The following is a 13,262-nucleotide window of genomic DNA, read 5'->3' on the forward strand; positions in this document are numbered from 1 at the left end:
ATACATGAAAAAGACTTCGTATGTAAGCAAAATCTGCTCTCCAGCTTTTGCACCCAATTACATTTTAGCAACATTTTTACTGACATCGTGTTTGTATGTAAATATAAAAGTATTTTATAAATATATTCATCAGCTTTTATTCCTATAAAGTTTAGATACAATAATCAAATACGATCATTATCATCCCTTTGGCCTGATTTTGTGAGTATAAATATTAAAAAAGGCTTGCAGGGAACCTTTTTGAAAATATCCACTGAAGTCTAACTGCAACAGGGTATAGAAAAAAGCCAAATGTGACAGGTTGTGTTTTACTTATGCTATACATTTCTCCCATGCAAAAAATAATGAAGAATACTCATTACATTAGAACAATTAAAAAAACCCAAGTGTTGTTACAGTAATACAAAGGAATACACAGTGAATTAGTTATCAATGCTTTATTATTGAAAACAAAATTGAAATTCTTTTATCTGGCACATAAACAATTATTTCTACAAAAAGGAAAGCCTACAAATCTGATAATTTATACAAATAACAGTTTTTCAAAAAATAAAATTTTAATTTAGTAAACTTGTCTTGTGCTCTTTTATTTGTTTTTAGCACTGTCTGCAGTAATCCACCATAAATCCCTGAGCAGAGAGACATATTTTAAACATGTTTTAAATTTATCCCAAAAGAAGAAAGTTATCAAGCTCAGACCTATATTAAAAAAATGTATTCAGGGACATTCTTGGTAAATTTATGGTAGTCCTTTTTTCTTTTTCTTTCGTTGTTTTTTTTTTTTTTAAGAAATAAACAAAACCAGTAATCAATGCAAGCATGACACCGTATCACAGGAGTGCTCCCCTCTTCCCCCTTTTGTGCAATGAATAAAAATTACCAAACAAGAATAAGTACAAGTTGAAGGAGACAAATAAACTGGTGAATGGTTAAGACCAAGAAGCCATCGAAGTTTGATGGCTGTTGAGCAAATAAAGCTGCAGGATACCACAGTTCTATACCAAGCTCAGTTACAGTTACTATCTATTTCTATATCTTTTCCCAGAAAGTCAGTAAAGCAGGAGAATAAGTTCAAGCTACCATTGTATTCTAACATTGCTTTCAACTATAAAGTAGAAATTCAACTTTTGATCCTTCAATTTTGCTTTTCCAGCAAGAACATTATTTGAGAAAGACTTGACACACTCCACAAAACTAGACAATCTTGCCCCTCTGGCCCTTCTGGTGGGCCAGTTGTAAACTTAGCAACTTATGGTATTTTAGTGAGCAAGAGGAAAGAAAAGAAAACACACATTACTACAGTTTTTCTACTATACTGACTTTGAAACAGCTATTCCCCAATCTATTTCAATACAGATGTAAAATCCAAGTGTAAGGGGAGAATGACCAAGAAGGTAGAGTATAACTCAAGTGTTCTCTTTCCCATTCAGTACGTACACCAACCACAAAACAAATGCAAGTAAAACCAAATAAAAGAATTAGCAACCCTTAGAGACTGTTGTGTTAATGGCAGGTAACATTGCTGCAGTCAAGTAATAAATAAATAAATACAGCAAAGTGTTCTTCTCTACATTTTTGTTGGAATGGTGCTCAACAGTTAAAAAGGAATACATAAACTAAAAACCCCAAACCCTTTCTCAGTAATAAAGAGTTTTTAAGAGAAGATCCTGAAGAAGCTTCAGTTCAAGGTGCTCTACCACTTTAACATTTTATCTATCATTATGAAAGGAATACTGAAGCAGATACCAAAGGGCCATTAAATGAAATAGCAAATTGTCTTACAAGCAATACTACTTATTCCAAAGAAAGAAAGCAGTTAACAAATGTCCTGGAAAAAAAATTACTAAAGCTTCATACACTTCAATTCAAAATAAATTATTTTTACATTTAAAATCTGAAGACCAAAACAGTAATGAGGCTAAATCATTCTGAAACAGAAATAAATTGAACCTCACCAAAGGCGTATTTAGATATTTGACAGCTCTGCGGCTAGCATGTGTCAGAATACAAACATAATGCTAACATTTGGTTAGAATCTGAATAGATTTGTTTAAAACACCAACAATGTGAAAAGTAACTGGCAACCACCATTATGGATTCCTCTTAATCTACACTATTTTAAGCATGATTGAATCGAGTCCCTTCAGTTATTTGCTAGCCTCATCAATGTATAACATTCCCTTTTCTCTGAGTTGCTCATGAAGTCTCATTTTAGCATATCCAAGCACTAATATCTTCAAATCTCATTTTAATTAGTTGTTGCAAAAATATCATATGCAGAGTCCAATTTAAAGTTAGACATCTGACAGCAAAGTAAAGAGAGTCAAACATGTTATTTTATAATACCAATTATTTTTTTCTAAGATGACAGTCTGATCACTCTGATTTAGTATCCGGGCAAACATCACTCTTGCTTGTATTACTAAATCACACCTCTGGTCTTTTTTTTACCAGCCTACATACTACTTCTGATGTAGAATACAGACAGTTCCTTGGTCATTCTGTCTACCTCACAGAAATTTGACTGTACATCTCAAGAAAACTGCACTGTAAGTTAACAAGCTGAAGTAACAGGCATATTCTCAGTAAACAATTTTGAATGCTGTCATCTAATCATGTGACAGGTTTGAAAAAAGATTGGCCATATAAGCTGTGAAATTGATTAGCAAGTGGTTCAAGAGTGGGATACAGCAGCATTAAGACAAACTGCAAACACATTGGATTTAGTACACATTTTAATGAGTTACAGTATCAGCAAAATACTTTAACCTACTATTACCATTTTAACTCCCATATGGCTTAGTATATACTGTGCAATTTTCCCTTTGTATTTCTGTGACAGTATACATTTCAAGTACCCACCCAAAAGTAAGCAATATGGGATTTGTAATTATTTATCAAATACACCAAAACAACTTCTCTCATGTGCCACTGTTCCAAATATTTTTGTTGTGTAACAAGTTCTTCATGAATACCTCAAAGTCTCCCTTTTTTCTATTTATCTAGCAGAACAGCTTCTCCTAGCAGCAGTTAGGACCTCTGATCCTTGCAGTCAAGTCCAACAAGTTCTCTGACCTGACAACTGTGTGGAAGTTCTAGTTTGTGGGTTTAATCACTTTAAGGAAAAGAAGTTCAGAGTTTTCATCATCATGTTTTGGATGTTTTCAAACCTTGTTTCTCCATGATATTCCACAATTTGCGAAGATTGGACTGGGTGATGACATCATCAGGTTTAAGTTGAAGAGCAAGGAGGTAGTTTTCTTCAGCCTCTTTCAGTTTACCATTCAGATGGAGAATGGCTCCCAGATTCATTAGGGCAGCAGGATACTGGTACAAATAAAAAAAAATAAAAGTAAGGAGGAATATTACAAATATTTTCAATTTTTCTTTTCAGACAATCTTCTTCTACCTAAGTTATTCCCTTATGTTTGCTGACTTTTCATGGAAGCAATTTAGTAATTTAAGCAAATACCGATAACAAGAAAAAGTTTCTGAACAGCTGCTGTGTACTTTGTGCTTTAAACAGGTCAAGTTCTTGTGTCTACAGACATATGACTTCTCTCTTTAATGAGAAAACACAGAACTCAGTAAGCTTTAAATGCGGTAATGTTGGCATAACACAGGTTCCAAGAGAAAATTAAAGTAATCCAAGAGTGAATTAGCAACAGGAATTTAATTTTAATCAAACTCATTGCCAATAAAGAGTTTATAATCACTGGGAATAGTTAACACATTGGAACTTATCCCTTTCTTCTCTTTGTTTTAATTGTGACTGGTAGAAAATATAATTTTTTCTCAGAATATAAGAATGTTCAGGGGTTCTAGGATATCCATATAGATTCAGGCTGTGGCAATTATTTCTTAATGAATGATTGAATAAAATTAATTATGGTGGAAACATGCTATTTAATAACAAAGATGTTAAAATTTCATAACAAATCAATTTAAAGGCTTATGTTACTAACAATTTTTTCGTGTTTAGCTAAGACAAAATGCTTAGCTTGTTTTTATTTTTTTTATCTCTAGGTTATTCCATTATGAAATAATAGGTTCTTCATGATAATAACATGCCTGGTCACTGGAGCTAACAAATATTACAAGGGCAGAAAAGCACATTTATGAAGATGAAGAGAACAGTCTAACCTACCTTTTGGCAAGTACCAAAGGTATTCACATCCTAGTGAGAGCACAGTAAAGGCATTTATCAAACTAGTACCTTGCATTTTAAAGAAAAAGGGGAAAAAATATACCACACAAAGTTCACTACGGTTCTCCCCCTCAGGTCAGTCAAAGTTTCAATGAGCTTCAGGAAAATTCACTTTTGACATCAAATAGTTTTGCCTCAGAGGATAAGTGTTTCAAGTCACCACTCATCAGTGTTCTGCTCAAAACACCATATTCAAAATGTGAAGCCACATGGCATATCAGCTTCAGAGTACTGTGACAGGGTGCTGGTACGCTTTAGAAGCCCTTTAGTGACAATAACTTCAGGAAAATGGTTAGACACTGGAACAGGTTGCCAGTGAAGCTGTGGATATCCCATCCTTGGAAGTGTTCAAGTCCAGGTTGAAGGGGGCTCTGAGCAATCTGGTCTAGGTGTCCCTGCTCATGGCAGGAAGGTTGGGATTGGATGATCTTCAAGGTTCCTTCCAACCCAAACCATTCAATGATTCTATGAAAATATGTGAGGTAGAAGGCAATAAAATATGCTCTACAGTTGGTCTCCCAGACTGTTGTGGCAAGAGGAAATCATTATGATGAGGAAGACTTACCTTTGTTCCAAACCTCTCCACTACAAAGTTAAACTCATTATTCTTACCCTTTTTAATCAAGCTTCAACAAAACTGCCATAATTCCTACGTCCAACACCTAAATTTTGTGGTGAAAATGTTGTTCAGATAATTCTAATGTTTTATATCTTACAAATATTTCATGCTTTTTCAACTTTCTTCTTGCTTCTTTTAACCTATGAATATATGCATCACAAAAACTCATAAAAAACTGCAATGCATCAAATTTTCAGAGCAAACGGTTTCCAGAGTTTCAGAATTAAGCAAAACAAAATTAGTTCAGCTCTCCTTATTGTAAACATCACAATGCTAATGCAGGGCAATCTGAAGATGTAATTTTTAGTTTTATTTTTTTCTTGCTTTACCCTGACAGATTTTTTCCACCTTCTGTAAGTCAGTTACTTCATTCTACTGAGAATCAAACAAACAAAAAACCCCAGCTGGGTTTTATATAGTTTTATCAGTTAAATACTCTCCAAAAGAAGGGAAATTAGGCCCCTAAAATGTAATCTATGCTACAGGTAAATCATATTGGTAGCCATATTTTCATAGCTCCACCTTTGAAGTGCCAGTCTTGCATGCTATTTTATAATGAAATAATATACTCCTTACTTACAGATGTTCTGGGTGCTAATTGATGCTATTAAAATGAAGAATGCTTGGAAATCAGCTCCCATGTATATGGATGACTGTCTAAATATCCCCATATCTAATTTATTTTTAGACTTCAGATTGTTTGATAGAATTTTCTCAAATCATGAGTAGGAATGTCCATTTCCTCTACTCATGCTATTTCTTTGTTTAATGAGAGTTCATGAATGAAAGAGCTTTCTTCAAGTCATTGACACACAGCTGTCTTCTTACTTGAATTATAACTATGTGCACATGTTTGCACAAAGACAAAGGTTACAATGGATAAGGACTAAAAAAATCTTAAACCTGGAAAAACTCATATAAATAAGACACATGTTTAAATGTGCTCCAAGCTAATTCTACAGCATTCACAAAACCTACTGTGCAGGAAATAACTCAGTTGTATCATATGGCTTCCAGAATTCCTCTCCATTTCCTCCATGCCTTCCTGAAAATATGGTGCATGTATGGGACTAATCAAGAACTTCATATATGTAAGACTATATGCCTAGCTAAGAAATTCTTCTACCATCATGTCTTCAATTTGATATATCACTTCACAAGAGCAAGCAACAAAAACAAATAAAAAGAACAAATTGCATGCTTTTTAACTGAAATTTTCCAACTTCTACACATCATTCCTGATTTCCTGGAGGCCTAACAAATTCTATTAATGCTCTACACAAATGTATCCATGGAAAATGTGAACTGATAGATCATTTCAGGTAGCACTGAAAGTTCATTCCAACTCCTTTACATTTTAAATAAAGAAGTGCACAGGATTTTGGAAAGACTGCTCCCTAACTTTCTAGGGTATCAGTCACCCCAATAGGTATGGTTTATTGTAACAGTCACAAGAATTTTGTGTGTCCACAAGATTCTACATCGGTGCCATTGCTCTCTGACACCAATAAAGGATGGTCAGAGGATAAGAGAGCAAGAGACATTTGCTATAGTTTTTCTTCATTGGTTGTCTTTTATTAAAGACAGCTGATAAAACTTTTCAGTACGTTAACAAAGGCAGTCAGCAGCTACCACTGCAATAACATGGGACTTGTAGCACTGTATAACAAATGACACCACCTACTACTTCAGAGACTTGAAAGGAGAAACAGGCCTGCCTTCATTTCCTTCTGGAGACAGATGCTTTACATCAAAAATAGCTGACTGGCATTTCTATTGAGGTTATAAATGCTGTCTTTTATGGTCTATTTGGAATTACTCCCTTTATTAGCATTTTATCGTGGTGTGCTTGTTTCCTTAGTGGTTTTTTGGGGGTGGTGGGGGAAGGTGCTCATGGGGAGGAGGGGAGAAGAATAACAGAGTAGTTAATGAATAATGAAATAACACAAGGCAAGCATTTAGTTGCCTGAGGTGTTTTTGGTTTACATTGATGACAGTTTTTCCAAATTTTCCCTAGAGTACCAAAAAAAGGAGAGCACTGGGCCATGCAAAAATATTAGCATACAGTTCTCTCTAAAATTAGAGAGCTATAGAATCTTCAAATAATTCAAAATCATTCTGAGTAGTATTTCAGGATTACACTAATGTAACCACATGCAGTATTGGACCCATAAACATAATCAATCTTAATGACATGGACGATGAACTGCCTCCTTGTTTGTCATCTCTGGCTCCACACACAGAAAGTGCCATAGCAGAAGTACAGCCCCAAACATAAGACAATTTTACTCCTACATGGCCTCAGAAGTTATGGAGAGACAAACAAATACAAAAACACTTAGCCTAGGCACAAATATACCATGGCAGACAAGTATGAACAAACAACAGTCCAAACACAAGCAAGGAAATCTGAAATTGTTTTCCTCAAAGCTCTGCTTACAGATGACCTTCTCTGCTCAACACCACAGAGGTCAGGGCAGTAGATTCTGAGATGACAGTGCATTTTGTTGATGCTGGGGAACTTGTAAGGAAATTTTTACTCCAGTAGAATCACAAGTGCAAGATACTTCTCAATTACCCATTTTAAAAAGACACTGAAAAGATGTTGCCAAAATCCATCTTGCTCTTAAGGAATTACTGCTGTGTGTGATATTGTAGATGTTTCAAAACAACCCCAGGACTGTAGAATGAATACTGTTATAAGCATGGCCAACCTACCAGAAACACAGAGGCTGTGTATTGTTTTAATAAAGTCCAATTAAGGACACTTATTCTTTTACGGGTTCCTTTTGAATTAAGTCCATACTTCCAGAAGGACACAAAATATCAATCACAAATGAATATTTCATGCCAGTACTTCTAGTTCAAAAGGGGTGAAGAATTCAGATACTTCTCTTTGATAACCAAAGACACTTAGGTGGTACCTTGACTGAGTAGTCAAACAGCGTATTAGTTGCAGAATGGCACACTAGGCATGAGAGAAAAGCACAGGGGACTGCTGCATCTGATCAGTGGCCACTGGGTAATATGCTGTCATGCCCTTTTTTATCCTCCTACAGTGATTGCAAGAATTTTCTCTTGAACTGTTATTACAGATATTATTGCTACAGCACAGTATTTTCCAAAACAATCAAAATGTCTATAGCTCTTTTTTTTTATCACTAAAAATAACTGTAGACAACAGAATCATTTCAGGTGTGGCACTTGCTTTTGACAGATACCACAACTTTGGAGAAAAACCACGACCTTGGAGTTACTCAAGGTGGAAACATGCTACTTTAAGGCATGGTGTGGGCAGAGCAGGTAGAAGGAGAAGCAGGGGAGGGACATGCAGCAAGATGATTGCTGCCAACTGGATCTTACTCTCCAATGTAATACATTGACAACACTGTAAATTCATCAGTGGCACATGGAAGCAGACCTTTCTATAGGAGTGATCTGGTGTTCCCAGATAAACCAAGTGGCAGTTATGGAGAGAGACTCGTTTCTGCCTGGTTCTTTGCACTATAAGGCTTCTAAAGAACTGCAGTTTGCATATGCTGCGTCTGGTATTTTGTCCCAAACAGCACATGAATGACAGCTAAGACACTGATCTCCAGTAAGCTGGCTAAGACAACAAAAATCAGTTGTCTAGGTACTGATAATTTGGTGCAAAAAACATTCTGGATCAAGATGACAGGATGCATGTCAAAGTACTATAGATCAGACAGAATAAAAAAGCTAAAATTCAAAGTTGAAAGGGATTTCCTGTGTCATCATCCCAGACAGCAAAACATTCAGTTCTGCTGGAAAAAAATAAACAAAAAAATCAGCATCTTTGCAAGCTCTTGAAATGGAAAAATGCTCTGCAACTGTTCCTCTACAATAGCTAAGTAGCTAAGTACATCACTTAAATTGCAAATCTGCTTACGAACAATTTTAGTAAGTATGCTTTTGTGTCAAAAACAGTTTTCAGTTTAAACAGTTAAGAGGGGAAATGGACAGGAAAACATTTGCCCTGCCAGGACTAATTTGAACACAGAGCACAGTTTCCACTGTTGTATTAGTCAGAAAAGGACCTAAACATCTCTGCTGCAAAGGGAACCTGTGTCCCTCTCTAATTACCTTAAGAATGACTAACATAAATAGCTTTATAAAGCTAAATAACAATAAGCCAAGGCTCCAGAGGGGAGTGGATCCTTGGATTCAGTCATCATCTTTAAGAGTACTATGCTGTTAACACCGAATAGAGAATAACCTTACCTATTATTTACTAATATGTCATTAAACAGGAAGAGACCTCATTTACTGTTCACCAAACTAACAAATTATTGACTTCCAGGGAAGGTGAACATCCTGCAAAAAAACCGGGCCTCCAAAGAAATAATAAATAAATAAATGAATGAAAAAATAAAAAGATTTTAAAAAGTAAATAGGAATAAAATAGTTTCTGTTGAATACTATTTATATATAGTCTCAGGTTAGGATAATATAGCAGGCTAGTAAAGCAGAAGAACAGAATGAATTAATACCTATCCACCTTAACACCTGATGATACTACAAAAACGTTAGTTCATGCATACCTTTTAAAATTTTCTTTATTCTTTTATATTTTAATACTCTCATCTAGACACCTAAAGCAGGTGCCACTTTAACCTGCCTGGTGAAAGGAGGATAAAATTGTAAGCATCTAACCTTGTGTATTTTGAAACACTGGAGACTCTCCCATCTCAAACTGCAAACTACATGATATGTGCATTTAAAGCCAGAAGGAAGGGTTTCTCACCATTTTTTTCCTATTTATGGATGACAGATGTGCAGTCTTCATCCACAAGTATACCATGAAATTACTCAGTTTGCTTGTAGATTGAGACATCAGCACCATTAAGGACACCCACAGCTGTGACTCAGGGAAAAGTTCTAGACTTAGCATAGGAAGGAAGCAGCAAGCAGTCTACTTTGTTTCTCAAATTATCACATCAATAGGGGACATTTTACTACCAATGTTCTCCAGCCAGTGGGGACTTTTTCCTTAACATCTTGTTCATCTCAACCCTCAGAGACTGCTCAGCATACTATAAACATAATTATCCAAAACTAAACAAGCATATATGGATATAAGTTACATCTTGATGCTGGAAAACTATCTACCACTGGCCTTTATGCAAGTTCAGGGTATGCCAGTTTATGTATCAGCAAGTTAACAAAAGCATGTTAAAGGCTGATAACAACAGAGAGGATGATAACAACAGCTGAAAACATCCTACAAAAATGTACCTAATTTCTCATATGTACTTAATGTACTCATAATTTCTGTGTATCTAGACATTTTTTCCAAATGGTCATGCAACAATTGCTTTGGTTTATGGTTGAAAAGTCTCCCAGTAATCACTCAGTTTATATGGAAACTGTGATGGACATTTTTAGATAACATACTTGTATTACCATAATAAAAGCTAAAGAGGAACATACGTTATGAGCATTTCATATTATGGTTGTATTAAAAAAAAAAAAAGCAACACTTTCCAGACCTCAAAGTGTTTCTAATTAAGCTTCTTTGCTTCCCAGCTCAGATGTTGTCATCAGTATAGAATAGGATAATCTTATTCATTTTTTCTCACACTTTAGGATTCCATTTAAAACAAAAAAAAATCAAATTATTTAATTTTTGTTTATAGAAATCCAACTGTGCTCTAATGTCTGCAATGTGATGATTTTAATATATAGCTATGATTATGTTATAAAACATTTAAGAACTTATTTACCTTATCCAACACAAATATGCTGCATACTAACTAAGTTTCAAGCAAATGAGAAACTTGGTGAACAGAAATGTCAACTGTACTATGATAATGACAAATAAAAATTGCTCAAAATTTTTCAGTAACAGAATTTTGTCCTATTAAGACAAAGTAAATTTATTAAAACGAAAATAAATGTGAGTAAATGTATTTTTGCATGCATTTTCTTTCTAAACCTTGGAAATCAGAAAAGCAAATGGCTTCGTGTTGCTGCCTAAAGATAAAGCACACTTTTAACTTAAAAGAAGTGTAAAATGTTAAAAAAAACCCGAACTACTTCACCCAGAAGCTCACATGCAAGGCTGATAAGAATAGCTGTCCACATTAACACAATCAAAACTGGCTAATCTTCAGAGAAAACTAATGTACAGATCATCGGAATTTTTAATCACAATTATACTCACAATACTAGCATTAAAACATGTTCATTTTTCTCAAATAAATAAAATGCCATTAGAAAATAAAAGTATCTGCTGAGAATGAATGCATCATCCACTTATTTTTGCCCAGATACTTATCAAATACATCAGTACACAGAGAAGGTTGTATAGCTCTTCCAAGATGCTGGTAACAGGCATATTGCATTAGAGTTTCTATTTTTGAGTAGAACAGACAACAACTGCAGTTTCAGAAAGAAGTAGTGTTGATTTCTAGTCTTGAAAATTTCACTATGTTCTAGTTAGGGGAATCTCAATATCATGAGATTTCCAGTATTTCAACTCAAATGTTCAGTCAAACATTAAATTTCCAACAAGCCTTTGCACCTTTGTCTCACAACAGTAGTCAGCCGAATTAAATGCTTGAGAACTAGATTAATATTGGTATGACTGTATGTTTTCCCAAACTATTCAGGTATTTGTAGTTACAAGGCATTGCTTTCAGGCACATTGTGTAAACCATTATGCAACTTGACACACTTGCTCTGAGCACAAAGAATGATAATTTTGTTAATTTTTTAAGGCTTCCATCATGCACAGTTATTACTAAGACAGCCCACAGACAAAGTGTGCTCTTAGAGCACTACAAAAAGAAAAACCTAGAAGATTTTGAGGCATCACGTGTTGTTTTGGGTTGAATTTCAGCCATTATCCCACTCCTCCACTGAAATGCTTTCTGTTGGCTAACTTTCCCTAGACAACAGAACCAATCACTATTCCTCTATTAATAATAATCTCCCTGGCAGGGAAGGACAATGGATGTCTATCACATGAAGTGATACAATTTCCATATTAACATGGTTTATGAATAGTATCTGAAGGTATTTTCAGATTGGTTGAAAACGTAACAGTAGCGCATGGAAATGTTATCAAGGCAATTTTGAAAATAAAAAATAACTACATAACTTTGCAAATAAATTAAAAAAACTTGAGATGACATATTAATTAAAGAACTACAATTTTATTACAGAGTAGGTACAACTGAAAACACTTGAAGAAGTCTTGCTCATAAATATTTTCTTTTCTCAAATTCCAACATGGAAGCCCTATAGTATTTGCATGTCAATCTTTTTTTCTTCCCTTTTGTCCTTTTCATCTGGCTCCTATCACTACCATGCTTCTTACCTAATGCAATAATGTTATGCCCACACTTGTCTTGAATTTGAATTTTACCCACAGAATTATAAGGGCAGCTGAGAAGAGAGGCAAATACTAGAGGTCCTTTGCAAAATGCTGAATTACAGTCTTCTGTGTAATTCATAAAAAATCATGCCTTACTTTTTGGCAGCCAGTAACTTGCAGGTGTTCCCTATACCGTATTTAGGAATTAAATGCACAGTACATATTAAAATTATTAACTTCCACAGTAAGTGCACGGATTTCATTTTTATTCTTATAGCTTAAAGATTTCAGGGCTGCAGTTTTAGTCCTTTGATCGCTAATAGTAAGATGACTGGGCACTAATTGCTCACTAGGCTTTTACAAGGTTGTGAGTTCTGAAAAAATGAAATTACTTGCAGCTAGGGTAGCCTTATTTACCACACCTGAATAGTGACATGTGTTTACAGTAATTAATATCAATAATAGCAAGATATGTTCAGTGGTAGATCTACACATTCTACTCTGAAAGACTGCACTTGATGCAGCATATGCTGACAAATGCTGTTTATCAAACAAGTTTTCTGTATTTGTCAAATAAGGTTTTAAGAAATGGACACATGAAGCAACAATTTGAATAATATTTTCCTTTTTTAAAAGAGTTTAATTAATTATTTCTGAAGGCACAAGAGGACAATTAATATTTTTAGGACTAGTACCAAGAAATCAAAGTTCAGTTCCTGCCTCTGGACTTCAGTGTTAGAAATTATTCAGTGAAAACAGATGCTTGCTCCAAACTGGATCAGAAAAAGCCCTCTATGGCTGGAGCAAAGTATAATCCAGAGCCAGTAGAACTGCTGTGTAATTCTGTAGTTGATGGCTCAGGTTATTTTGCCTCAATTTTCACTACACATATTACTCATTCTATATGAACATCACAGGATCCCACAGAAACTTAACTTTGAGTTCTACCAGTGAACTCTCTGTTCAAGACCATTTTTCCACCCAAACCAAGACGTTTGCTTCCTGTGCAATTTCCATGATCTCTGTTCAGAGAGAATTTTCTTCCTCTATTATGGGTAAAACATTAAACTTGCGAACTAATCAGCAAAAAACTCTTA

At 34.9% G+C, this 13,262-nt stretch overlaps 1 protein-coding gene across 1 annotated transcript in view; it reads right to left on the reverse strand.

Moving 5' to 3' along the window:
• Window positions 1-422: 422 nt before the first annotated feature.
• TMTC2 (transmembrane O-mannosyltransferase targeting cadherins 2) overlaps window positions 423-13,262 on the reverse strand; it is a 237,224-nt gene continuing 224,384 nt past the window's right edge. The window contains exon 12 of the mRNA XM_042017640.1: window positions 423-3,327. Coding sequence (XP_041873574.1) covers window positions 3,148-3,327 — 180 coding nt within the window. The 3' untranslated portion in view covers window positions 423-3,147. The remainder of the gene's footprint in view (window positions 3,328-13,262) is intronic.

The sequence above is a fragment of the Corvus kubaryi genome, unplaced genomic scaffold, assembly GCF_017639235.1.
Source record: "Corvus kubaryi isolate FWS band 111438036 unplaced genomic scaffold, C.kubaryi_AGA036_p1.0 137, whole genome shotgun sequence".
NCBI classification, from domain to species: Eukaryota; Metazoa; Chordata; class Aves; order Passeriformes; family Corvidae; genus Corvus; species Corvus kubaryi.